Raw genomic sequence first — 27,014 nt, forward strand, 5'->3', positions numbered from 1 at the left:
GCCGGAGAACAACTGTGTAGTCTCGAATTCTCTTTGCAAATGTGCGATAGTGAAAACTTCGAATAAATAGAAGTCAGCTGCAAGCTGTTAGTAAAGTGAAAGGAAAGACACATGAATAACTAAACAATTCAATAAATATTGCTTTTTCATAAATTATATTTAATAGTTTATTAAAAATACACTCAAAGTGGTTCCAACGATTAACAAAACCTTAATTCCAAGTCTTAGGTAACCTGGGACTCTATAGTAACTTGAACGTTACATAAAAGCATGATATGGATCTCTTGCGTGATTTGCAATGCATGAATTGTCTGTTATAACCCATGCTTGCGACTGATTTAATCAATCCTTCAAGAGACCTAAATTGCGTGATTTTAAAACGCAATTAAAATTAAGTTCAAACAAACGGAAAGTAATCCCATACTTGTTCAGCTTCGTCCTAGTGGCATAAAGTATAATAAAAGAGTTCCTAAACCGATTCGTCTGCATGCAGGTGAGGGGAGGGAGGCAGAATCCGTTTCAGCCTTAGAATACATTTTTGACCCATGTCACTGAAAAGAGGTAACAGCCTGAAAGGTTTTGCTGTATCTTGCAAACACCCACGCCGCATTTTGAAACGATTTTCGCAACCGTCGTATTATCGGCGGATTTCCGCATCGCGGACGAAGCACTGAGGTCGTTTAGTGATGCTATGAGGAGCCAATTCTTGTCCCCTGGGGAATTCCTATAGGAATTGAGACGAAGTTAGATAAACGATAAGAATCGCATTTAACTCGTTCGAATCCGCAAAAAGTCTCGATTCAGTTAACAATTTTTGGCTTGTCTCCCCACTTATTATGTTTGGCGATCGAGATTCGACATCGATCAGATACAACCAATAGCCTGCATTGTACAAAGCCAAATATCTTAATCAATACAGCAAAGCACTGCGAAATTGTCGTCATCTCTTCTTACACCAACGTTGCCAATGTCATAGGATCAGGTCCTTCCAATACATGATAAAACGGGTCTGCCCGGTTTGACTGGTCTTCCATTTCATCCCTTTCACTACAGTCTGTGTCTATGACGATTTCCAGATCACTCAATCCATGATTTAAGCTATCATGAATTCTGTTGCTTGCATAAGAAGCGTCTCTCGCAATGTTACCTTCCTGTTGAGGATGTCTATTCGAGCCACGTGTTCTCTCGTGCTCTAAATAATCTCTTTCATTAAGTTTCGGCGTGGGTGATGGTGATGAGGGAAAATTCGTCACAAGGTCATTTTCAACAACCCTTTCGTCCTCTTGCTGCGATGACAATCGATACGGTTGACACCTGCTTGTCAAATTACCTGCTGTTGTTGCATCTTGTAACACTCCTTTTCCTTCATCTAATCCTTTAGTCTCCTTTTGCGGTCTTTGTTTTCCCTCTTCTAACTTAAAACAACTTTGTCCGTTAGCATTAACGCAAACCAAATTAATTTCATCCGATTCCTTTTTCTCAGATTTCTTCTGTACAGAAATTCCTTCGGAATGGCTTCTTGGCTTTTCTCTTGGATGGAACGTTGTTAAGCTACATTGACTTCTGTTCGAATTTGCAAAAGAAGCAAGAACGCTTTCATTCATCCTATTTCCAGTGTTTTTGCCTTCTAATTCATCAACACTCTGATAAAGGCTCTCTGCACCAGAAGATCCTGTTGCCGTTCCTTTTGAACTTCGACTGACTTTGTAAGAGGCCCTCCTTGGGAGAACATTTTCGCTTACACTTTTCAGAGTGTCATAAAAGTTATTGCAGCCAGCCCCGGTGGAGTGAGGACTGGGCCTGGCGTTGTCCATTATCGGCTGATAAACCACTGCATAAGGAGAAGGATCCAAGTGATTAACAATTGAAATTGGCGTCAAATCGAGGCTATTGTCCCTGCCTCGTTCGTACGTTGGATTTCCTGCAAGTTAATTCATATCCTGATTTTAGCAAATACATTTTTCCACAATCATAAGATAAAAGCTACTGATAGAATTCACGATCGTATGAGACCTCACACTACCGACCTATTCTAACCGATAGAAATTAACACTTGACTTTATGGCTTCTGTTAGGGATTCGCAAGAATTCACTATTCGACGCCTGTGGAAAACGCTCGATGATAAACGTTTCCTGAAATCATGCCTTTAAAGGGACAGTTTCACGGTTTTGCGCATGTCCAAGCTTTATCGCTAGCAGTTGTAATTTTTACGGTTTCTTACTGAACCAGATGATGTTAATTAAACACAGAGAGTATTAAAGCAAATACACTGAATGACTAAGGCCCAAATTTGGTGGAAGACACTGCGGGTTTACACAGAAAATATCAAATTTAGTTTTGACCATCGAATTTACTGTACGAGGAAAAGATTTTATTCTACAAACGAGTTGTCATAACACACGAGTGCAGTAGGTTCATAACACAAAGGAAATGATTGCAAATGTTATTCCAATGAGTAATTCCACTTCTATGGCATTTTTTCCGTTTCCTGCATCAGTGCTTTCGATTGTTTCAATAACTATGGAATTAAATGGGCTGACGTGACAGTTTGCCCATGCGCAGAGACGTGAAACTCTCCCTTTAACTCTCTACAGTTTAACACACTTTAACTCAACTGGCCAATATCACAAATACAACAATACTCTTTGTTTGTCCCTCCAAAATTTTGCATGAGAATTGTTTCCAGTTTCTCTTGGGACCATTTATTGGCTAACTGAAAGTTTGCTTCTCTCAACTTGGTCATTCTTGTAATTCGCGTAAACGAAAAAAATTGGGTCTGGGTCTTTACGAAATGCTCATTTTGTGATTAAGAACATCAGTCTACAAACAAATTAAAAAACAAGTCTTACAGTCTCCGACAACGCCTCTTCAATAGACCATGTTACAGTTGTAGCTGAGTTACCTGACCTAAGAATGGAAGCAAGGCTTCCGTTGACCCTGCTTTGATACAAACCTTTGTGCTTTTCTAATGTTAATGTCGACTAATTCGAATTACAACAAAACAATTTACATGATAAAAGCAGTGAGGTCTGTATCAATACAAGGTCACCAGCCGCCTCGAAGTCACTCATAGGCCAGGTCACCGAGCAAACAACTGTAAAATCGTCTGTATTGGTTGTTGTATGTTCTAGACAAGTGGAATGTTATTGTTATACCGTGCTAATAAAAATAGTTATTATTACTAACCTACGGTGTATCGTCTCTTGGGTCTTTTGCTGAAACCAAAGAAAAAGTTTGATGAATATCCCATGAATGTAACGTTTGTATACAGTTGTAAATGGATGACATGTAAAATTGTATAGGGAATAACGCAATAAACTTACAACAAAATATCGTGTTACCTTTGAAAAGATTTTGAAAAAAATTATGGGGTAACACTTAAATACACATATTTTTTGAGGTCAAACATCAACCCAAAAAAATTTCCACCTACAGGTAGCCTTCTTACCCGGCGGTATTGTTGGCGGGAGAAACTGGGGAGGGACGCTAGCGCCCCTTCCCGTTCTCCGCGCGGTTTGGCTGCTCGTTAATTTGCCTCTCGCCAACAATAGGGAGTTGAAGAAACCACGACGGCTACGGCGACGAAAACGTCACTTTAAAATATAGGTTTCAGCTATTCTAAGTATTTCATGATTATTCCATCTTGTTTATATTGTGCAATATGGGCGAAATGTCCTATAACTGGATTGGTACGGACGGATTTGAAGTAAAGAGTTAGACTGAAAAGTTCACTGTAGTTTGTCCACGTTGTCGTCAAAACCTTAAAGTTTGGTCATTTCAAGCAGTAGTTTCGACAAGTATGGGAGACGAATGTTCAAAGAAGCGTGCCGCACGTGCAGCACGATCATATTGGTTCCTTTTAACCAATAATATTACTGCTTTTTGGCGTTGCCGTTGCCGTTGCCGTAGCCGTTTCTTAAACTCGTGCCAGGACAGTGGTGTCTCCCAGATTTTTATACCAATCATCTCTAACGGAAAAATGATACTTAGCAATGTAAATGTGGTTGTGAGAAGACATTGAAGTTAAAAGGGAAAACAGCTCACTTCCGGTTGCCGTCCGCGTCTCAAAAACGCGCGTGCTTAAGCTCCCTAAATTAATACCGTCAGCTACGCGGGCTAACTGACAGGCTTTAATATGGATGACCGTAAGGTTCCAAGACTCAAGTTAGCCAAAGTATACTGGAACTGAAAAAAGGGAAAGTCGGTTTTCTTCAAAGTTGTTTTTCAAACAAATTGTCTTTCAAATGGGAGAAAAAAAACGAAATATATAAATATCTTGAAAGTCGGTCTTAAGCCATTAACCTGCCTGAAATTTCATCTCATATGATTTTACCCTTGCGAGCTGTGTGTGGGTCAATCCGGGTTTTAAAAAATGGTAAATAAACATCATAAAGCAGAAAATATATTACCTTCCTGTCCTATCCAACCCTTTCTTTCGACGAAGATGTTCTTCACGAGCAAGCCAACAAGTGATTATTACTATAAGTACCACGACTACACCGAAGAAAGCTCCCAGGAAATTAGACGGCCAACCCCAAGCTGAGTCTGTTCTCGCTTCATCGACTTTACTTGTAACATGAATCGAACTTGTAGGGATTCTTTGTGTTGCAATTGAAACCATTCCCGGAAATTCATTCTTTCCAAGCGTTTTATTGTGATCGGAAAAAACAGAGTTTCTAAGAATTGTCTGAGTAAAGTTCATTTGATATGATTCCAGCTTCCCTGTAAGAAGAAAAGAAAGAAACCAAGAAAATAATTTCAAAATAATATTCCTATGCATTATCAAACAACTGACTTAATTTTTGCCGTTTGTTTCAGTAGATTAAAAACTAAATTCCCGACCATTTCAGTTTTTCTATTCATGAATTGATTGGGTGTTACAGCACCCCTAGCCTCCCTCGTCACGCAATCTTTCAGGAGGAAAGAATGTCTGCGAAGAAGGGTACAGCACTGCACCCCCTGGCATATACAGAAACTTCAAAACTACCTGAATCATCTGATGATTGAAACCAACTCAATTTATAATTGAAAAAAAAAGCTGGCCAGGAAAACAACGTTCCGATGACTTCGAAACCTCTTCCTTTACTTTTTTCAGATAGAAATTGAAATTCATAAATCTTTTATTAGAAACCAACTCAATATATCAACTGTGACATAAAAGTGCTGTACTTACAAGAAATGGACCCGCTAACTTTGAGAAGAAGACAAGCTTGAATATTTTCATCGGGAGGTTGTCCCCTAAGTCTCAAACTAATTTCTGAACGTACCACGCAGTTTGTTGCTAAACGAACAAATAAGCCTTTCCATTTTGAGATGTTTGAAGGTAGCTGAAAAAAATAATTGAAAATGCATTAAACCTTGTTAGTCAATAGGTTAGTTGCAACTTTTGAGTTATGTTTTGAGTTTTATTCCTTACTTATTTACTCCAAAGGAGTTTCACTCAGTGGTTGAAAAGGTGCCCGGAGCGAGATTGTTAAGCCAATCATCTGTAAGTGTACCAATCCTACTTGCGTAATTACAGTTGGTACTAAATTTAAAGGGGCTATGTCACGCAAAATTATGTAATTTCGTGACACCCAAAATTCTCAAAAAGTAGAATGAAACATTCCAATAACCACTTAAAACCGTTGAACAACGTAAAAGAAACACGACAAGAGGAAAAAGTAGCATGGACAATTTTGAAACGGATTGCATTTGGTAATCTTCAAAAAAGTCGGCCAAACGTTTTTCAAGTTTAAGGCAAATCGCCTGGATAAAGACCGTTTTTGCTCAGGATCATCTTGTTTGCCGATGATGTAACGATAACTTTATCAGTAAAGGAATTCAACATTATCATTTTCGAGTTTTAAACTCGTGAAAAACTGAAGATTTCCCGTTAACACCCTACCTAAAGCGATATAGCCACTCTATATCCTTGACTTTTGTTGACAATTGCTTCAATGTAACCGTAACAAACCATCTGCCTTAAATCCGCGCTGACGAAGGACTAACGCTCAAAACTTCAGCTTTCTCATCTCCTTACGCTGCTCAATTCATTTGATACCCCCAAATTTCCGTCTTGCACTCACTCACCAACGCAGCCCTGACGCGATTGCAATTGATACGCTTAGTGATTGGTTTAAAAATTTCGCGGCAGTTTATCAACCAATGCAAAGGAAAACCAAAACCAATGGCGACTTGCACGCACCATTTATAATTTTTCCCGCGCTTTGAGCAAGTTACAATTTGGATCGGTTCATTGCGCTTTTCGCACTTTGATATTTGTTTTACAACAGTCAATTGAAAACCGCTCTATTCATCTGTCTTTAAGGTTGCTTGACTACGACCCTGTTATGTCAGTGATAAACAAGAAACTTGGATCACCTTAATTAGGATTTTCTCCAAACTGCTTTCCCTCGATTCATTCTTTCTCGGTCCTAGTCTCCACATTTTCCACCATCGTCCATGGAGAAAGTACAAAGAGTTTCCCACATCGAGAGTGCAACTGACCACCTCTTGTGACGCATGCTCTTTGCAGACTGAGAAGCGTCTGGTATCACTTGTGTTTGTGAGAAGCGTAGGGACTGGGGACTTCTTACAACTGCGAAATGCATCATGGATTCCGAGATCTTGTATAACAAGGCGATTTTTACATCCTAAGCCTATAATAAAGCGAGAAAAGATGTAAAGCGTATATCACGTTTCTCACAAATCAATCAATCAATCAATCAATCAATCAAGAAACATCTTTTTATAGCCGCCTTTAATGTTTAATATTCATTGACCTTTTCCTTCCTTTTTTACGTTTTATTTTATTGCATTCATTAGGGTTTTTACCTTTTCAATTACACATTAGGTTTGTACATTTTTAGAATTGTCAGTTTTATGATGCTTAATTTTATGATCTTGTAATGCGCGCTTGATCATTGCATGGAAAGCGCGCAATATGAATGAATGAATGAACTAAGACTTTATTTAACGAGGGTTGAACACTTAATAGCCAAAGGCAAATAAACTTATGTCCCTCAAAAAATAAAACTATGAATACAAATATAAAAGTTAAAAAGCTAAAATTATAAGGAAGGCGAGTATATCAATATTACAATTAAGTTATGAACTTAAATACAAAAATTTAAATCCTAAAATGTTCCAAATGTTGCTGCGCTGCGAAGACTGTTTTAAACAAGGACTTGAGGGAGTCTAATATAAGTATTAAGCACTATTATTATTATTATTATTACTTTAATATTTTAACGTAAGGGATCTATACTCTTAACGTAGTGACACCTCTGTAGTGTATTTAATGCGCTGGTTTCTTCCTTGTGCAGTCAGGTGTTCTTTCAAAATTGAAGAAGAAACTTAGGTCCGCTATCCTTATGTTACTTATCCTCAATTTTTTGTGCTAAACGTACCAAGCCATGATTCGTTCACCAAATCCAGATCGAGCTGAAATACAGAATTCTAATTAATTTTAGAAGCAGAGTGTATAACTGTATAATTTGAAGAAAACTCTGCGTTTGAGGTCATGTAAAAAGAACGTGACTTGTATAGATTATCGGTAGTGGATGTGAGTGGGAAATGCACTTTCGAGTCACACGGATGGTTCCTATCCGGCTTAATGACAAATTTTGAACGGAAGCAAAGACGAAAAAAAAAGTTGTTTTCTTTAAGCTAGTAGTAACTTTTAGTTATTAAGGGAATGCATTGGGTCGCTAAGCTATAACGACCTCAGGAGAGACAAAAATTAGGCTTGTTGTATACAATTTCAATGAAACAAACAACAAGTGATGTGGACGAAAACCCAAATGAAAAAGTTGATTGGTTCCGATAGCAAGTACTGCAAACAAGCTACAAAAATCCGAAGAAATAAAAGTCATTTTATGCTCACAAGACTCGTTTCGACCTGTATGTGACATCTTCCAAAGCTTACGTACGTCGACCACAACATCCGGTTGCACGACGCACAGAGAAACTTTGTTCATTGTGTGCGACAAGCGAAATATTTTGGGGGAAGATGTCTTCATCATCATCATCGGAAAAGAAATAAGAATGTTGAAAACGTCTCTTACTTCGGGAGCGAAATTGGTTTATTTGTTAGGAAAAATCCTCAAATATTTTAGAATACAGTGGTGAGAAAGATGGCACGCAAGCAGGGGCTCGTTTCTGGAATGTCCTAAACTTTTCGGGTCTCAAGAACCGAGAGGTTTTTTAAAAGTCATCAAACTTCCCAATCATTTTGCTTTTTGTTATCTTGAAAACATCGTAAAAGCCAGAAAATCAAAACAAGCCGATGGCAGCTTCGTGAATAGAATTTCGGGCACGAAACGTTTGGGAGACTTCCGTGCCTCAGCAGAGAACAGAAAAGCGGTGAAGCTGAGTCATTTTCAGCTGACGAAAAGCATACACTCCACCAAAAATTGACTAGAAAACCAACCTCCCTGCATAACTATACGAAAATGAAACGCGTTTTAAGGATAACAGGCTCGCAAGGGAAAAGAAGGCGTTAGAACATTTTAATCACCCACGCTTTAAATTTCACATCGTACTAAGATGTCTTATGCTTTTGATCAACCCTTTCTTGCAAAGAGACCTTGAAGTAACCAACTTTTATTCGTTTTACAATGAAAAAAAAAAAAAAAAAAGAAAAGGAAAAGAATCGGCAAGACAAAAACTTAGGTCATTGTCAGAATGTTCAATGAACCGAGAAAAATGATGAGATCAATTTATTCCAATCTCACAATTAAGAAGGTGAAGATAACCGCTTCACTTTAACAGCGTGACTATCCACATCGTGTTAAATTAACTTCGGAGCAGGGTAGATGGTAGAGAACGGAGAAGACGCAAATCACATTTTGAGACTCGAATGCGAGCGCTCTTCTTGAGTCTATTATAAACCCTTTTTAGGCTGTCTTACCACAAATTTACGATAGTTTCGAATATTTCTATTGTAACTCTTGCCTTTTATTATTCTCGAGTTTTCACAAAACACAGAAATATCCTGATTTAAGATTCACGTAGGCTTTGGGAACACTACGAAAATTAAATAATTTTTCTCGAGGGCATGTAAAAGGGAGCGTGGCCAAACATCTTTGATTAACTCACACCTTAACTTATATAAATACATACCGGAAATTGTGATCCAGGCACACCCATGGGTTTAAATGGGATAACGAAGACAATTTCTGTTTAAATCGTAACTGTATGGTGAATGCTTTGCAAAAGACATGACAGATTATAGCTACATTTTTTTAGCGATGTTTCGAAGTTAAACGGTGGAGTATTCCTTGACCTCTTTTTGAAAAGAGCGCCGTCCAGGCAAGGTTAAGTTCCGCAATTACAATTGCCAAGGAAATCAATTCATGTGATATAGATAGATACCGATAAAATAGCCCAGCCTAGCAAAGGATAACTCGCCGGATAATTTGATATCATCGTCTAGTCATCTGTTATCAACCGACATCGATTTTTATTATACTCATTATTGTCAACTGACAGATCATTACAAAAAGGTATGGCACACATGTCTCCGTATTAAGTTATACTTCATAATGGAGAGATTTAGCACCACGGTACATGTAGCGAGAAACGGCAAAGGTCAGGCAACTGCCAGTAATAACCATGGAAAATATCTTTCTACAACCTTAGAGCTTTTTTTAGAACTTGCTTGATAGCTGTTTAGTCAAAGACAATAATTAATAATTAGTCAGATGCTAGAGATAAGCTTAAACAACCAATTTTAGCCTTAAATTGGTTGAAACGAGCAATAGCCTCAGCCAATCGTTCTTAATTATTAACACTCCAACTCCGTGAATTTTCGATAACCAAAGTTTCATAACCAAGTTTGTTTTTGCAACCATCGATCTACTAACTACAAGTATTGACATATCATAACAAAAAGGCGAGATGCATGAAAAGTGGTAGGAAATGAAAGTTAACGTCAAATTATTTCGCATGTCATAAGACTTAATTTACGTACTTCTTTCGGCAAGGTCAAGACATACACTTAAGTTATTTTTCAGCCCGTTGAAAATTGAAAGTCAACCTTACATTTCAATTTCTAATAATGTTTAAGTCCAGAAGATGACGAAAAATGAAAAACACTCAAATTAAGGATCCACTTACCCGTGAAACCCCCTGCACCGTACAGATACTGCGATAAATTTGCGTCTTTAACACATCTTTCTTCATGCAAAAGGAAGGTTGATTCTGTAGAATTGCACTGACAGTAGAGCGCTTCTTCTTCCCCGGTACAAGCTCTGGAATTTTTCACATGAATAGCTCCGTATTTTGCGCAGAACTCAGTAGCTTTCGCCGAAGATGCGCAAAGGTTATCACCGTCATCTCTCAAAACTTCGAAATGGTCAATTCCATCGGATCGTCTGTCAACTGTTATAATCCTTGCAAGGGAATGATTTAACGCAACAAATATAACCAAGATAAGTCCAACAAGAGCAAAATTCATGATGTAGAGATGCTGATGTTGGTGAATTCCCTGTTTGTCTGAACTATGAAATACCCAAACGACCAATCTCAAAGACTAACCGCAATAGGTCCCAAATGAAGTAACCGGAAATGATGCATACCATCACACTATTGTCATTCGTGACAGTAATACAATACGATTTCACGGAGGTATGATAATCTGTTGATGAAGACAACGGTTCTTTTGTGATCCGATTAATATTTGACTGCATAAACCTGCCGAATTACGCTAATTGCGGGGGAAGTGCGCCTTTGGTATGAAGTTGTGGGACGGCTGCGATGAGTTTTTGACGGTCGCTCTTCCCGAAGTTTTTCCTGATTTTGAATATTATCATTCAACAAAAAATCAACATTTGATAACATTCTGTTTCTTTTCATAACAGAATCAATCTTCTCTAAAAAGGAAACAGCTGTTTTTATGCATAATAATATGCCGACATTCAATATTTAATCGGATTGTGTGTACTCCGCCTTTGTGCTGTCCTGTCCAGGGCAATACGACCCCGAATTAAAAGTGGCGTGGGAACGGTGCCATACCCGGTACATTGACATTGACAAGTGCAAATTTCGCAGTGTTTCCATTCTTTAAAGAAACACACTATTTCGTGAAATTGAAGGAAGGTTTCAATAGGTCTTGAGCAGGGACGGTACAAAACTGGACCCCTTTTGGACCCCACTCGAGAGAAGAAAGAAAACAATAGATGGTTTTCACAGTGACGTCAACAAATTCTAAAAAACAAAATCGCAAGGTCTTTTGAATTTTTATCTAAAGGAGATTGAAGATGACCTAGACTCAGAAATAAATCTTTTTTTCAAGTGTCCAGTTCTGTGACGTCTTTCGTTTCGAAAATACAACATTTTAAATTTCCGAATTGTCACCACGATACAAAGCTATTTGGTTGAAAAAAAATATCTATTCCTATGAATCTCAGCAGTTTGAGCCTTCCAAGTAAATTAGGAGATGTGTTCTATCTCATGAGCGAAAAGTAAGCGCTTTCTTCGCAAAGTAAACTCCAGATGTTTTCGATGATTACCGGCACGCCGCCATTTTCGTGGACCACATGGCGTCTCTATACAAACTCTAAATAAAGTTGGGTGAAACGCTTCGAACATCGCAAGGAAGAAAGACTTCGACTCCACTGTATTAAATCTTACACCCTGCCGGCAGAGCCTTTCTCTTGCTTTCTCGATTTTGGCGTTCTCGAGAAAGACTCTGCGTGAATCGAGTAAGATCTTTTTTGAGTATGCGCTACATGTTGCCAGGATACAGTCTCGAATCCAAGCCTAATATGCCAGATCACGCCGCCATATTGGTTTTTCACGGTAAAGCGGGCTCAATTATAACCATCGGTTTTATCATTAAACGGATGCTTGCACCGGAAAAACGACTAGTCCAGAAGTTCGGGCTGTGGACGCTTCAAAGAGTTGACGCGATTCTGGCAGAGCTTCCTTTTCTCCTCCTCAGTAAAGGAAAAGATAAAAGGAGGCTCTGCTAGCAAGGTGTCAATCTTAGAGCTTTAGTTCACATTTCAACTACCACAAGGAAAAATACCTTGTGCCTTTCCCACTTCTGTGCACCATTGCTTTGCTTACCAATGCTCACTATTCTTTTCATGAGGATACATTTTATAAGACATGATATCGAGACTGAAATTTGTCTTATGTCTTGTCGTATTGACCTCGCTAACTGCCACGAAAAGCGACGGAGCACGTTCACACTGTAACGCGATACATATCCAGGTACCGAACACTTGTAATAGATCAAGTAAAGCTACGATCCTCGCAGTTATGGACGCAATTTTAGCAATTGCGTAGAGAAGCCTAAAAAAATTCAGGACTTTAGCGGGGTTTGAACCCGAGACCTCGCGATACCGATGCGACGCTCTAACCAACTGAGCTATGAAGCCACTGACGTTGGGAGTAGGTCATTCGTGGATTCTAATTTTCCCGTGAGGTATGAATCAATGAACGAAATGATATATGAAATTAATCATATACTAAACTGCGGATATGAAATCAAGTAAAGCTATAGATCTTAAAACGGAAATGTCATTTTTAACTTCTTACAAGAATAATACAAGAAGATTTTCAGCCTAAAATCGACAGAAAAATAAGAATATGAATTCGGCCGGACAAACAAGATTCTCATTTTTTTTTAAAAAGTATACATGAATCATTAGAAACAGAATGTTCCTGATCATTACTATCTGTTAGATACAGTAGTATATACGGTTATTTATACACTCGCACATTGTGCTCAAAAAAATACCTTTTTTTTCTTTTATTAAATTCTGAGCTGCAGTTAGCTATTGGCCCACCGGAAATTTTATCTCTGTTGGAACACAATATAAAAAAATGAGAAAAGAATTTATCACAATACGTCGAGGTATTCTGTTTTGGGTGTGAAATGTGTGATGAGCTTCACTGCAAAAATAGCAACACCTTATTAATAAATGTTTAAGGCAGACAAAGAGGACAAGAGAGATTACGTCTATACTGATTAATGCCTGCTTTCTAATCCAGTCTATTCTGAAAATTTAATTCATTTTCCTAGGGATTTCCTTTCTTTTCTTGGAGTGACACCTTTAAGTCAGGAGCTCAGGAGGGATTGGCTCCTGGTACTACAGATGTGATTTTACAGCTCGACAAAAAGTGAAGTGGTTTTTGGACATAACCTATTAAATTGCCTTCATGAGCGGACGTGATCATTTGTGATAGAATTGTCACCACTTGAGACTCTGTTTTATAGTGTAAAATTTAGACTAGCTGGCCACTTATTAAAAAAAGCGTGTAATATTTTTGGAACGATCATCAGCCATGACCAATAAAAGAGTGGCCATGCAGGTTTTCTGACATTTCTCCCTATCATGGACTGATTTCCATACCGACATTTTTTCGTCTGATTGTCTTAATCATTAACCTGTTCAAGTTTATAAGAGTATGGATTGTCCTCGCCTGTAACAGTGTTTCTTTCAAGCGTGGTATGCTCTTCAAAGTCTGTGATAAAATGGAATCTCCTCGCCATTGTCAGCAGTTTCAATGATTTATGTTGTCATGCTCACCAAGGAGTACCAGGTACCCGCATTCATATTCTGGATAGTCCTCTGTCTGGAAATGATAATGTGAATACTGTCGTTATCATCATCATCATCATCATCATATTCTGGTCTAGCTAGCTCGGATCCTATATGTTATCAATCTTCATCTCCGTGTCTGTTTCATTCCCGGTGTAAATTCCAAATAACTCAATAAGAAGGGTCCAATCTATTTTCCGCGTAAGTTGAGGGTTCGTTAAAAAAAAGCTTGACCAAAGACCCAAAAAGCGCAAGCAAAGATTTATAACAAAGGCCATTGGTCTAAAATAAAAAGTGGCCCACTCTAAGCTGATAAAATAATGTGCAGTCTTCGTGACCAGACATTATACATGTGCCTCAGTGTTCAACAATCCTCAGCAGCATGTTACGTATAAGTCACCACAATCTGTCGCTATCAGCCTACCCTACAAGATCACAATTGTTCCCTGCCTAATACTCGAGATATTTGGTCCTTTAAGCCCGCTGCGTTTAGAAGAGATGAGGCCCGCCAATACAGACTACTGGACAAAATCAGAAAGAAAACCAAAGGAATAATAAGCGTGCGAACACGACAGCCAATGCGATAGAAATGAGAGCGGTTTTTAGATTCTTTTAAGGACGGTGCCTACTATTGTTATTGCGCATACGTTTTGCGCATCTCGAGATACTCGGGTTTCCTATCGGTGATGCTTACTAATACAAGGACATTTTTGCGCGGTTTAAAAATATCTGGAGAAAGTAGATCTTAGTAAGTACTCTTGGTATCCAAAAAGAAAATTGGGGGTAACCATGAATTTTTGAGAGATAAATAAGCTTCAAATTGAGAAAGAACGCCATACATTGCTTTGTATTTTAAAGCTGTTTACAAATGCTATTCATGAATTATCTTTGAAAAATGCGTGGTTACCCCCAATTTTCTTTTTGGATTTCAATAACACTTGTTAAGATCTACATTTCCTGCATAGTCATAAACCGGGGAAAAAATATCTTTGAATTAGTAGGCACCGTCTTTAAAGGATTAAGTAAAGAGATTATCCACCGTTCACTTTTTAAATCTTATTTTCAGCGATTCAGCATAAAAGATTCTAACGATTCGTGTCGAACCGTATGTTGTTGCTGTTTCACTAGTGCATGATACACTGGGGAGTCCGTACCCGATGTTTTTACATTGTGCTTAAGATCTTGGTACATTGACGGGTTGGAATACAACTCCCCTATGCTCAGGCCTCCGGTGTCTTCCCTTTTCGTGAGGGCCTGGTACTCGGGCTGTTCCCAGTTTTCAGACTTCCCGTCACGCTGCAGGAGCTCGTATGCATTGCTTTGACTTTCATAGACAAGGTCATCGGGTTTGTAAGGCTCGGTGCCTTGGTCATCAACTGCATAAAAAACAGGTTCGTTATACGTGCGTGCTTGGGTACTGATACTAAAAACACTACAACAGAGGTATTTACTTACAGCGAGTCTTGCTTCGGGTATCTTCAGGTATTCCTTTGCTGTGGAGATATTTTAAATTGGAAACAATGGATGATAGAGCACTTTTAACCTGCAGTTAGCATTACTTGAATCCCAAGACAGAGTTAAGACGGTCTTAATTATCCTTTTTCCCTTACTAAATTAAAATAATAATAATAATAAAGGTTACCCAATACGGGATTTGACAACTACCATTGTCAACATTGGCATCAAATTTTCATTTCTTCACTTCCCACCTATTCAGCAAAGCAGTTCAGTGTGTATGGAAAACAGGAAAAAACGAGAGCATTTTGAAACACCTTTGGAGGAAGGTGGGAGAACAACTAGGTGGATCACATGATCGGTTATCTACCCTGATAGCCAGTGTAGCAAGCGTTTCTGTTGGGGGGAGATGGAATGTTTTGACCGCGCGAAAAATGGGGCAGACAAATAAGGCTTGCCTCGCCCCATTTTTCGCGCGGCCGAAACATAAAAAATCTTCCATGTTCACCGCACGAAACGCTTACTACGCAGTCTACTCCCCTGACAAAACAAAATACTTGAATTATCACTTGACGAAAATTTGTGCGCTTTATTAGGCGTTGAGGCCGACACAATATCAGATTTGGGTTTTGCTGTTGCCACAGTGACTGGTTTCGATGATGTTCTTGCCGCGCGTTTTGTGGTTGTTAATATCGATTTTAAAGTTCGTTTTACAGTTGATGAACTTAATGTACCGGTAGTTTTTGTCGCAACCATTGTCGATGCTGCTACTGTTATTGCTGTTGTTGTTGTTGATTGTAGTGGGATGACTAAAAATTAACAATAAAGGGTAAGAAAATGCATAAATAGGAAATTTACCATTCAGTCCCCTTTCAAGAGGCACCCATGATAAAAGTGAATTGGACATCTCAGATTTAAGAATCCTAAAACAAGTTGGCATGTATAAGCGCCGCCTATAAGTTGAACGAAATATCCCGAAACCACTTCAGCTATTGGTTAAAGCAAGAGAGGATAACGAGAGCCCATTATCCTGTGTTGATTAAAGCAAATATTTATCTACTTTTTGACCAGCCTAATCAGCTGTTCACTGGCTTTGCCTGGATGATATGGCTGTGCACATGCGTAGAGTACTACAGACCTCAGTGTTGATGGTAATGCGGCTTCTTTAGTTCCCTAATTTGTTCAAGGCTGACAAACATGTACCACAAATGTTGGTCCTACGTCACACAAAATGAGATTAGATGCATTATGGCGAACAAAAGAACCACCAAATTCGATAGCATGGATTTCAAAGCTTTTTTGCTAACGTTTTGAGGCTTTCTACGAACAATCGTCGACTTAAGCGATGAATGATATTAGTGGTAGATATAATTTAAGATTAGAGATTGGCATAAAGATGAACTTTTCATCTTCCAAAGCAACCCGGCGATCTTTTAATATAGCTGTTCCCAAATTCTGGAACAATATTCCCTTTCTTATAACAAAGTTCTCTTTTGCAAAGTGCTTAAACTTGCACTCTTGTTTAAGCAGGCATTTTAAGTTTAAAATACTTACCCATCTTTAGACTACAATTTAACTAGAATTTGTCCAAGAGATTATTATAGCTGGGATTATAAGTTATCATAAAATGTTTCACAGATATCCGAACAACAGAGCCCAATAACTATTCTTTTAAAATTAAGTAGGTTCATGTTTAAGTCGGGGCTTTACTTTCCTGACTCCAGGGCACGTTCCAATGAAGTCCCGACCTTTTCGGGTGTATCTTCCCTCTGTATCTTCAGAAGGGAGAAGTTTTGAGTCATCAATGCTCGCAATTATTTTGCTTTGAATTCGTTATCTTGAAAAAACACTAAAAGACCAACTTTTTAAAACAAACAGATGGCTTTCCGGGCCCGAAAAGTTATTCGGAAGTTCGAGAAACGTGCCCCACGGGCCCCACACCACTTCTGTGCATCCAATAAGCTTCGTATTACCTATTTGTGTCCCTGCTGACTTGAAAATGAGGCACGTTGAAAAGTAACCATTTTTCTTCTGTTTGCACTTCAAGTGGACGACGATTATGTTTCCACTTAACTTAGACGCCTTGACCTTATCCTACTGAAATAAAATGTAATCAAAGATATCCTGTGGTAAGCTCGTGTAGAAAGTAAGATACTTTCATCAGGGAGGTTATATAGCGAATTATCAAGCCTATAGAGTGGTTACAAATGCAGTGTAGTACTTTATATTGACCTACATTGAACGTCTTTCATTGGTAGCTGAATAAGAGCATTCTTCACGACCATTTAACGAATGCATGAATGCGCCTGGAACTTGAGACGATCAGAAATCGATTACACATTTTTCATTGTTTACGCCTGATAGCCTGATTCCCAACCATTCCGATAGCTCTCCACGAGCTCTCCACGAGCTATTAATGGGAAAAGGATGGGAAATGAAAGTTATTTCATAAATAATCCCCTGATTGCCCCTTCAGAGCTATCCCGAGCAACACATCTCATGTCTAATGGGACACTCCAAAAATTAAGGAAATTTAGAGGTTGAAAGACATTGTTCAACCCGCTTCCCCTATATCCTCACGGTATTTTTCGATTAGTAGTATTGGGAGGCAGTGCGGCTCATTGGTTAAGAGTGCTTGCCTATTCGGCTGCACCTGTAGAATCCCAACTTGCTGGTTTGCCTCCAGTCCGATGGGATTCTTTAAGTTCTTTTTCTTGTTTAGAACAAAACCACAGGGTTTTGTTGTTGTTGTTGCGGTTTAGGACAGAACAACAACATCAAAAACCCCTATGGGATGTGGTCCACTGTGAAATCGAGGGGTAAGCCAAAAAAAACAGCGATATGTACTTCCATAGGAGAAGAGACAATTTGCAAACAATTTTATCAAACACTGTAATTATAAGCATTTATTTTATAACTTTACAGTGATTTATTGATTAGCAATTTTTTCAACCGCGCATAGAGATTTTGTTAAGTCAATATTCCAGGTTTTTCAGTTGTCACGCCAATTCATTTGTAAATCTCCGTATTTTGTTAAAAAGCTTGATTTCCCTTCAAAGAAAAGTACACCATGTTTTTTCATCTCAAAGTACAACCGCCATTATTTAATTACAAACAATAAATATGGTACTAAAGAAACTGGGGTAGTAAAATCGTTAGTACTGTTTTGAAGAGAAGTGTTAAATCGAACAAGACAAAGGGGCGAAAACGCAAAGTTTGAGTGAGTGCTGTAGTAAAAGAAAGTATCTCCATCGTTAACTTCAATTCAACGCGCAAACAAGAATATTTTTTTCAATTTACAAAACATGTTTCGACATACTCATGTCATCTTCAGTTGCAAATGAGCTTTTCAACGGTTGTACATTTGAATTTATGTTAAGGTATGTTGCAAAATTACATGTCAGAACTTGCGTACAATTTAAATATGAAGTGTGAAATGCGCAGAAAACAAAAATAGCGCACATAGCAATAAAATAAAAGACAAAAGAACAACGTAATTAAAAAGAAAGAGACAAATCTAAATGCCTCAACTGCTGATTAAGGATGGGATTTTCCCACTTAATGTGCAATGCCTCTTTGATCTTAATTTGGAATTTTGAGGCGGCAGAATCTAAGATCGTGAAACATTCTGTGTTACAAGAGTCATGACAGGCCCTAGATGACTGCAGGTGTCTGTAAACATGCGAAGACTTGTCCGACAAGAGATGCTCACGAGCACGCGTACGTAGGTGGCGAGTGGTCTCGCCAATGTAGCTGGCATTACAGCCAGCACACGAGAATTTATAAACGACACGCGAACGTAGACCTTGCGGTACTGAATCTTTCACGCTGAACATTGGCGAGACCACTCGCCACCTACGTACGCGTGCTCGTGAGCATCTCTTGTCGGACAAGTCTTCGCATGTTTACAGACACCTGCAGTCATCTAGGGCCTGTCATGACTCTTGTAACACAGAATGTTTCACGATCTTAGATTCTGCCGCCTCAAAATTCCAAATTAAGATCAAAGAGGCATTGCACATTAAGTGGGAAAATCCCATCCTTAATCAGCAGTTGAGGCATTTAGATTTGTCTCTTTCTTTTTAATTACGTTGTTCTTTTGTCTTTTATTTTATTGCTATGTGCGCTATTTTTGTTTTCTGCGCATTTCACACTTCATATTTAAATTGTACGCAAGTTCTGACATGTAATTTTGCAACATACCTTAACATAAATTCAAATGTACAACCGTTGAAAAGCTCATTTGCAACTGAAGATGACATGAGTATGTCGAAACATGTTTTGTAAATTGAAAACGATCGTTTCTTTTTTGAGAGTTATTGTTACTCTGCTATCTTTACGTCCGTTTGGAAATATTTTTTTGCGAGAAACCCAGTTAAATATTACGTTTTCCACAACGCAGAGGCTCATTTTCCCTTCACTGGGTACAGGTAATATATTTTCAAGTGAACGTAAGCCGTGGAATATTTCCTGCCATCTCCTTGGTTTTCCAGCCTTAAAGGCTGACGGTCCTATTACTAAACCCTGCCTTATGCTTTACGTTTTCTTACTTTGCTTCGATTTAGAATTAACTGCAATGACTTCTTGTTCATTTGCATTTAGAGCGGTTTTCAAATGACTGTCGAAAGTAATTACGCGGTGGCAATTATTACCCTTAGTGATTGGTTTAAAAATCTCGTGCCAGGTTATCAACCAATGAAATTGGTGATGAAATGACCAATGAAATTGGAAATTCATTTGCATTTAGAGCGGTTTTCAAATGACTGTCGAAAGTAATTACGCGATTGCAATTATTACCCTTAGTGATTGGTTTAAAAATCTCGTGCCAGGTTATCAACCAATGAAAAGGAAAATCAAAACCAATCGCGACTTGCAAGCGCAATTTTTCCCGCGTTTTGAGCAAGTTACATGAAATTGCTACAACTTTGGATCGCTTCATTGCTCTGCTTCCACCTGCTTTGAATGGTCGAAGTAAATACTTAGGTATTTGTTTTACGACACTCAATTATTGAAAACCCCTCTATCGGGAAGAATTTCTGATTACGAAATTAGGATGAGTTCCTATTCCTCTGAAGTGAGGCTTTCTTATGAAAATGCTCGTCCCCAAAAGATCTGTTTAAGGAAATACAAAGGGTTAAAAAGCGCCCTTAATTGCTTATAAGTCAACAAATGTGAAGTTTCAATGTGCAATGCCAAAACGTTTCGCAAAGTTCAGTCTCTGCGTTATATATCCCGCCTTATATAAACCGCGGCGAATTGAGTGTCTCCTGAGATCTTTTAGCATGATCTCCGTACAAGTCCAAAAGTGGCCGTTTCGTTGTTGTAGCGTTGCCGTTTGGTTCAACCTGAGTGTCCTGTGTCTCGTCGTGGGAATTCAGCACAGAACGCCCATCATCGGCTATGTGTAGTTCGAGAAGAGGAACCGCATCTTCAGGGTTTCCATAATGGCTGCTTCTTTTCTCAACTTTGGTCAGTTTTGCTGGCTCTTCATCTGTCTTCACTTCTTTGAGAGGGACAAACCCATGATCGCCGCCTATTCCGGAAGACAATATAATATAGAGATTTAGCAAAGCCTAAAAGTGGAGCTCCTGGGTTATTTATTCTTACAATAAGTTGACCTGACCGCTTGAACTTGCGATCCAATCGAAACCCAGTACCTGGTGAGCGGTCAACTCTAAAAAAAAACCAGCTGACCTCGACTAGCGGCTCTAAACTAAAGCCCGCGATATGCTCACTTAATACCTTGGGCCCGTTTCTCGAACGTCCCGAAAACGTTTCGGGCCCGGAAAGCGATTTTCGAAACTGTCACTGGCTTGTTTTGACACTGAAGCTGTTCTTTTGACATGTTTTCAAGACAACGAAAAGCAAAATGATTGCGAAGTTTGACAGCTTAAAATCCTTCCGTTCATAAGTTACAGAAAGAATTGTGACACCCGATAAGGGCCCGAAAAGATTCGGGACTTTCGAGAAACGTGCCCCTGGTCTCATTAAGGAGCTTACGAAACGAGGAGGACGACGGCTACGAGGACTTCATTTAAAAATACAAGTTCCCGTCATTCATATCACTACGAAACTATTTCATGTCGTTTCGCGTTAAATTTGTGTAGTAACTGTCGAGGAATTAAACTGGTATGAGTGGGCTGGAAGCGTAGAGAGAGAACTGAAAATTGATCGTCATAGGTTAACGTCCTCCACAGAACCTTGAATTTGGTCATTTCACGGCGTCATTTAGGAGATGACGTCAAAGAAATGTACCAAAATGTAAAACGCACGTGAAGAGCGTGCAGAACCATTGTTTTTGCTCACTAAACCTATTGTTTTGTAGCGTCGTCGATGCAGTCGGCGTCGTCGTTTCGTAAGCTCCCCATTAGCTTACATGGAGGGGTGACCAAAACCAAAACGTCTCGCACAGATGGGTTACCATATTTTCTTACCCATGGTGCTCCACTATAAATACTTAACTCAGGAGAGAACTAATCGAAAATACCGTTAACGATCTGATATCGATCAGGATATCGATCAGGATATCAATAAATTTTTAGAAATCCAGTTCTGTATTACCGCGGTTTGACTGCCCCGAAAATTTAATGGAGGCCAATGCGACGGTAATCATCCGCATCTGAACAGATTTCACAGCATAAATTAGGCCTCAAGTCCTTACAATAAAAAAGCAAGGTGACGCAAACACCAACCCATTTCACCTGGTCAATTAGCAGCCATGGACAGCAATCTCGACCCCAGAGCTCTTCTCTTGACTGAGGGAGAGAAGAGCTCTGGGGAACCCTGAAACAAAGTGTCTTCTCATTGGTTTTCGTGAAAAGCGTCTGTAATTGGTGCATTCATGTTAGCACGAGGAGTGAGCAGGCTCTGGTGACGAGAATGCCACGGACAGCTGTTTCGGCCTTGCTTGGCTTTATCAGCATGGCTAGGCTAAATAACCAATGTGTTATAGGTAGGATACGTGATAATAGTTTTCTTCCACCACATAATCTCTGTCAACATGTATACGTCATGTTGCACTCTCCCTTGCTTTTTTTACCTCTTCAGTGAAGTAAAAATTACCTGGACGTTTCTTGTCACCCAGATTCCTTTTCCTACAAAACAAAGGTATAAAAAAGACCTTTATTAAACGCTCAAGAGCAAATTAGTCCTCAAAGGCGAGGCACTGTGTCCGTGACACAGTATGTTGCTTTTCTGTGAGTCTGTTGGTTAAGAAATCCGACCGCGTCTTTCGTCTATTTGCCGAGTCGTCCTTCGTGGAAGCTCTCGAATTTCCGATCCACTTCCGTCTGCCAGGTCTGCCTCTTAGCTCGTCTATTTAGCTGTCTTACTACCCGTTTGTCTGCCACTCTCTACAACTCTATGTAAATATGTTTCTGTCTTTTCGATTTCCACCTGTCTTTCTAACCATTAATCGTAAACTATACTGACTGATAACAATGATGAATGCAACAAACCTGATTCTCGCTCTGTCCTTTATGATAAAGACACCTACGAACACTAACATTCCACCAAGCAGAGCAAAGACCACGATAACAGACACTATCCAATTATCATCAACACCTTGCTGTTGATCAGTGTAGGTTTCTTCTACATCAGGTTCCTGGGGAGAACCCATTGTGGGCCTTTCTCCACCATGACTTGTGACGTTGGAGGGAGCATCTGTGTCGTTAGAGTGGGTGTCGATTGGATGAGGTTTTTCATGCTCTTTGGTGTGGGTGGGTTGATGCGATGGAGATTCCGATGAGGTATGCTTAACTTCAGTATTTGCAGTCGATGTTACCACGGCATTTGAAGGGCTGTTTGGTGATGATGTCATCACGGCTTCTGTCGTGGCAACCGTCATTTTTGTTGGCGTTAGTGACATTTCTGTGGATGATGTCGCAACTGAAGCAGAAGATGTCATCTCATCTGCAAGATGAGATGAGGACAACATTAGAGTGGACTTAACGGCCTTAATAGCTGTGGTTATCAAAAAAGGCAAACCAGCAACATTGGGTGATGATCTCAGTGTTTTAAATGACGACACAGATCGTGAAATTTGTAACGACGGCGTTAAATAAGGCGATGTTAAAGTCGCTTTTGTAGGCTGCAGCGTCGCAATGATTTTTGCGTGTTTAGATAAATGTTCAACCACTTTCGATTTTACTTCGTCAAACGTTGACACAGCATGAAAAGATTGAGATGTTGCCGAAGCACTCGTTGTAGGAGTAAACATCATTCCGCTTCCCTTTGTTTCTTCAGGACTTCCTCGTGGTGGTGAAAAAACTTCTGTCGGAGATGACATCCTGTGGTCCTCCGAGCTTAAGGGTAAGACTCGTTTCGATGAAGAAGAAGGCACAATTTGCTGTGAGGTTTCTGTTGCTACTAAATAAGTGGAGGTCTTTTCTTCGTAAGGAATTGTAGCTGGTACGATCACTGATGTCGTAGCAGATATAGGTGACGTCATCATTGCCTTCGTTCGAGAGTCCAAGGAAGCAATCTTCGCTTCATGGCGCAGTACACTTCCGCTGGATGATACAAAAGCTCCTATGGAAGATGATGATGAATCAACCGGCCTCCAAGCCACAATTTGAGAAGCTATTTCTGGTTTCAGGGAGTCCGACCTCCATACTTCCTTTTCCGATGCCGTCACGGAAGCAAATACTAGTTTAAGGGGCTTAGACTTCGAAGCTGTGATCTGAGCAGTTTCTGTTTTTATCACTTGATTTAAGTCTTTAGAGTTGGCACCAAAAATTGTCATGGATTCTGATGACGTCAACAACTCTTTGGCATGTGTGTCAAAAGGATATGGCATCATCTTTGTAACGATTTCTTTATTTAGCACTGCGACAGAGCTACTGGCTGCCATTTTATGTTTAGTTTTTTCTTCTGCTGTTAGTGAAGCCGATATCCGTGTTGTCATTTGTAATTCAATTGTTGGTTTGTCTTCTTCTGATGCTGCTGCTGTTGGTGTTGCTTCTACTTTCTCTTCTTCGCTAACTTGAGTTGTTGCTCTTGTTTCAAGGAAGGGTCGATTTGTAATTTCTTTTCCTAAAATGATGATGAGAAAGCCTCGCTTAAATTGAGACTTTTACTAAAGCGCTGTACTTGACCTCTGTTCTTTCTGTTTGACACAAAATCGTGTGGCTTTTTTGTAAAGGCAACCTCGAATGGTTTACCTTAACAGCTTTAACAGGAAAATTACGGAGTCGGAGAAAAAGCTCGTAAAATTAAAAAAAATGGACTCGATAATTTGATATATCAGGAGTTGTTACTAATTTGTTGGATCATTTGGTAGGCAAAATTGACATAAACGACCTTTAAGTTCTACTGCCAAATTTAAACAAAAGTGCTGTTCTCTCTATGTTAACTTAGCAATGAATGAAGTCACTGAAAAGTTTACTCAAATTGAAACCATGAAAAAGTGTTTGAAGTTTAGCTGCATACGCTGTAATTGCTCTATTTGCAACATACTTCTTATTACTGATAATATAAATAACATTTTCCAGTTATCTGATTGGCTCATTGCTAGACGTTTATAACAAAATCATACCGCGAAGACGTTATTTAGAAAGTCCTATTGTGAACAAAACGAAGCAAACTTGCGTTTTTCTTGTACCATTTCATTTTCATAAAGGAGGTTATTTCAAAGGCGAGCTTTCTTCGAAAGCTTCGAGTCCAGGCTTGACTGAATTTGTGAAAGAATTACCCACAAACACTGAAATGTAACTAGAATCTTATGGTATCTCTAGTTTAAGAGCCATGATATTTAATAATGTAACAATGTATGGGAAAACATTTAACTAAAAAAAAAATTGAGATAAAATGTCTCTTTCTTGAAATATCCAGACGGACTCCATAAGTGCCAAACGTTTTGTGTAATTTATTCCTTTTCTTTTTTCTTACGTCAGTACACCGTTCTTAAACACGAAGACACACTGTAAAAGTCGTGGTACCTTAGACACATGCAAATGATATATCAATCAATTGTGGACGCAACCGAGCTCTGTGATGATTTGTGCAATAAAAAAAACCCTTATGGTAATGTGCCCGTAATATGTCATAAAATATTATATGTTGTTCTGTTTTTTAATCCCGAGTCCCTTTCTCTCGCGCTAGAAATATATTTTAGCGCTTCCGTCTCTGTGTTGCTGCTTTTTGATCACTATCTTAGATAATTAATCAGTCGTACTTGAATGAATTCGAACAAAGGCAGAGCGTGAAGCTACCCCTTAATAGTGCGTCTTCGTGTTTAATCACTTATTATTAGTATTTATAGACTGTAACTTAGAAACACTTTTTGACTTGATAAGAAAGTTAAGGACGGTGCCTACTAATTAACAATATTTTTGCCCCGGTTTGTGATTATGCAGGAAATGTAGATCTTAACAAGTGTTATTAAAATCCAAAAAGAAAATTGGGGGTAACCACGCATTTTTCAAAGATAATTCATGAATAATATTTTAAAATGCAAAGCAATGTATGGCGTTCTTTCTCAAATTGAAACTTAATTATCTCTCAAAAATGCATGGTTACCCCCCCAGTTTCTTTTTGGATACCAAGAGTACTTACTAAGATCTACTTTTTTCGGATAGTTTTAAACAGCGCAAAAATATTCCTGTATTAGTGAGCATCACCGATGGGAAATCCGAGTATCTCGAGATGCGCAGAACGTATGGGCAATAACAATAGTAGGCACCGTCCTTAAGCTAACGTCGAAACGTCGTCGTTTTTTCGCAAACTTTCTGATCTTAAAATGTTTTTAAGAAATATTTTACTAGTATCGCAATTTTTTATAGTTAGTTAAGTATGGGAAATCAAGAAATCTGTTGTCTAATTTAAGAGAGCACAAAACCAAGGATACTCAAATTAACTTGGTGCACACAATCACGAGATCCTAAAAAATCTATGGGTTCTATTTGAGGGAATCGTACAAAATTATTTGTGGTCTAAATTAAGTCCACCGTCGACTCTAAGGCCTGTATTGAGGACAAACAACACGTGATCATTGCACGAAGGACAAAGTTTTATGCGTAAAAGATGATCAAATCATTGCAATATCTTCAATATTTGGTAAATTGGTTTGGCTATATCAGCTAATTATGTTTTTCTATTGCACGTGGTTTGTCCAATACCCCCAGAATAGAGCCCTAATTTATTAGATCAGATAGCGTCAATATTCACCGGTTTTTGTTCCTGCCAAAAAAAGAGGCTGAACAAATCAATAATTGTCCTTTTCCATTACATGACATCTTAAGAAGCAAATGTACACCTGTAAAACTCTTTATGCCATCAAACCATGCAGTAGGAACGGCTTTCTAATATTTTAAAGTCGCCACAAGTTCACTTTAAATACACAAGAATGCACTTAACACAGATATTGCATACTTTATATTGTACAGTAATCTTCCTTAACACCCAAGTAAGCAATATCACCCCTTTTTAACGTTTAGAAAAAAATTATCAAAAGCTTCAAAGCAAGTGAAACACGCTAATTTAAGCTCTTGCACCAACGTTAAGTTTATTATCATTATTATTTAAAAGATCGACAGATTTTCCTTTGTCACAATGATGTGATAGCAATTTCCCTCAATTTTGATTAATTGTCTACTATTCAAGCAATGACATACACAAAAAAAATTCAAAATAATCAATGAGGAAACTAGTGAACTAAACAAGTAAAATTGAACTTTAATCTGTTGTACAATGATTTACCTGGATTACTCGTTGCCACTGTAGTATTCTGGCATCTCACAGCCATCGCTTGAATCACGACTGCAACAAGAAGACTTCGTAAACTGGCTCGTTTGAATCCCATCTTTGAATGACCGTACAACTGGGTTATTGCGATGATTTTCGGGACTAGATTTGCAGAAGAGATGCGCTAGTGTTCCGCCAAGAGATGTACCGCTCAGCTTAGCTCGGCAGCAAGCTAGATATGAACAAGACTGGCTGACAAAAATATCTTTTCCGTGATGTTGAGTTTAATGAACCCTTGAATGTGAAGAAGCTATAACTTATAGTGGACTTCAGCAGGCGAA

The 27,014-nt window shown here is 38.8% G+C and overlaps 3 protein-coding genes across 3 annotated transcripts; all 3 read right to left on the reverse strand.

The window, feature by feature from the left end:
- Positions 1 to 138: 138 nt before the first annotated feature.
- On the reverse strand, positions 139 to 10,546 carry LOC138011586 (uncharacterized). Its single transcript, XM_068858663.1, has 6 exons — positions 10,103 to 10,546; positions 6,365 to 6,642; positions 5,175 to 5,328; positions 4,411 to 4,723; positions 3,188 to 3,216; positions 139 to 1,921 (listed from the first exon to the last, which is right to left on the reverse strand). Exons 1-6 carry the CDS (start codon positions 10,440 to 10,442, stop codon positions 951 to 953), a joined length of 2,085 nt encoding a protein of 694 aa, XP_068714764.1. The 5' UTR covers positions 10,443 to 10,546; the 3' UTR covers positions 139 to 950.
- A 2,551-nt stretch (positions 10,547 to 13,097) lies between these two features.
- On the reverse strand, positions 13,098 to 17,276 carry LOC138010047 (uncharacterized). The gene is made up of 5 exons (XM_068857013.1): positions 17,228 to 17,276; positions 16,965 to 17,031; positions 14,992 to 15,029; positions 14,641 to 14,912; positions 13,098 to 13,570 (listed from the first exon to the last, which is right to left on the reverse strand). Exons 1-5 carry the CDS (start codon positions 17,274 to 17,276, stop codon positions 13,499 to 13,501), a joined length of 498 nt encoding a protein of 165 aa, XP_068713114.1. The 3' UTR covers positions 13,098 to 13,498.
- Positions 17,277 to 17,869: 593 nt separating this feature from the next.
- Positions 17,870 to 27,014, reverse strand: LOC138011587 (uncharacterized). Its single transcript, XM_068858664.1, has 4 exons — positions 26,689 to 27,014; positions 22,449 to 22,902; positions 22,054 to 22,085; positions 17,870 to 20,524 (listed from the first exon to the last, which is right to left on the reverse strand). The coding sequence occupies exons 1-4, from the start codon at positions 26,789 to 26,791 to the stop codon at positions 20,229 to 20,231; spliced, it is 885 nt and encodes a 294-aa protein (XP_068714765.1). The 5' UTR covers positions 26,792 to 27,014; the 3' UTR covers positions 17,870 to 20,228.

The sequence above is a fragment of the Montipora foliosa genome, chromosome 7 (genome assembly GCF_036669935.1).
Source record: "Montipora foliosa isolate CH-2021 chromosome 7, ASM3666993v2, whole genome shotgun sequence".
Classification (NCBI taxonomy): Eukaryota; Metazoa; Cnidaria; class Anthozoa; order Scleractinia; family Acroporidae; genus Montipora; species Montipora foliosa.

What these genes read in the sequence shown, in the direction of transcription:
- LOC138011586 (XM_068858663.1), bottom strand. Translation starts at nt 10,442, where the DNA reads ATGAATTTTGCTCTTGTTGGACTTATCTTGGTTATATTTGTTGCGTTA. An exon ending in TGGAGAAAATCCTAATTAAG is followed by an intron (nt 5,329 to 6,364) that starts GTGATCCAAGTT and finishes TATTTTTTTCAG; the next exon opens with CTACCTTCAAACATCTCAAA. An exon ending in CAAGAGACGATACACCGTAG is followed by an intron (nt 1,922 to 3,187) that starts GTTAGTAATAAT and finishes ATTAACTTGCAG; the next exon opens with GAAATCCAACGTACGAACGA.
- LOC138010047 (XM_068857013.1), bottom strand. Translation starts at nt 17,276, where the DNA reads ATGGTCGTGAAGAATGCTCTTATTCAGCTACCAATGAAAGACGTTCAA. An exon ending in TACCCGAAGCAAGACTCGCT is followed by an intron (nt 14,913 to 14,991) that starts GTAAGTAAATAC and finishes TTTTTTATGCAG; the next exon opens with TTGATGACCAAGGCACCGAG. An exon ending in TGAAACAGCAACAACATACG is followed by an intron (nt 13,571 to 14,640) that starts GTTCGACACGAA and finishes TATCATTTCCAG; the next exon opens with ACAGAGGACTATCCAGAATA.
- LOC138011587 (XM_068858664.1), bottom strand. Translation starts at nt 26,791, where the DNA reads ATGGGATTCAAACGAGCCAGTTTACGAAGTCTTCTTGTTGCAGTCGTG. An exon ending in AGTGGCAACGAGTAATCCAG is followed by an intron (nt 22,903 to 26,688) that starts GTAAATCATTGT and finishes CTCATCTTGCAG; the next exon opens with ATGAGATGACATCTTCTGCT. An exon ending in GGGTGACAAGAAACGTCCAG is followed by an intron (nt 20,525 to 22,053) that starts GTAATTTTTACT and finishes CTTCCGGAATAG; the next exon opens with GCGGCGATCATGGGTTTGTC.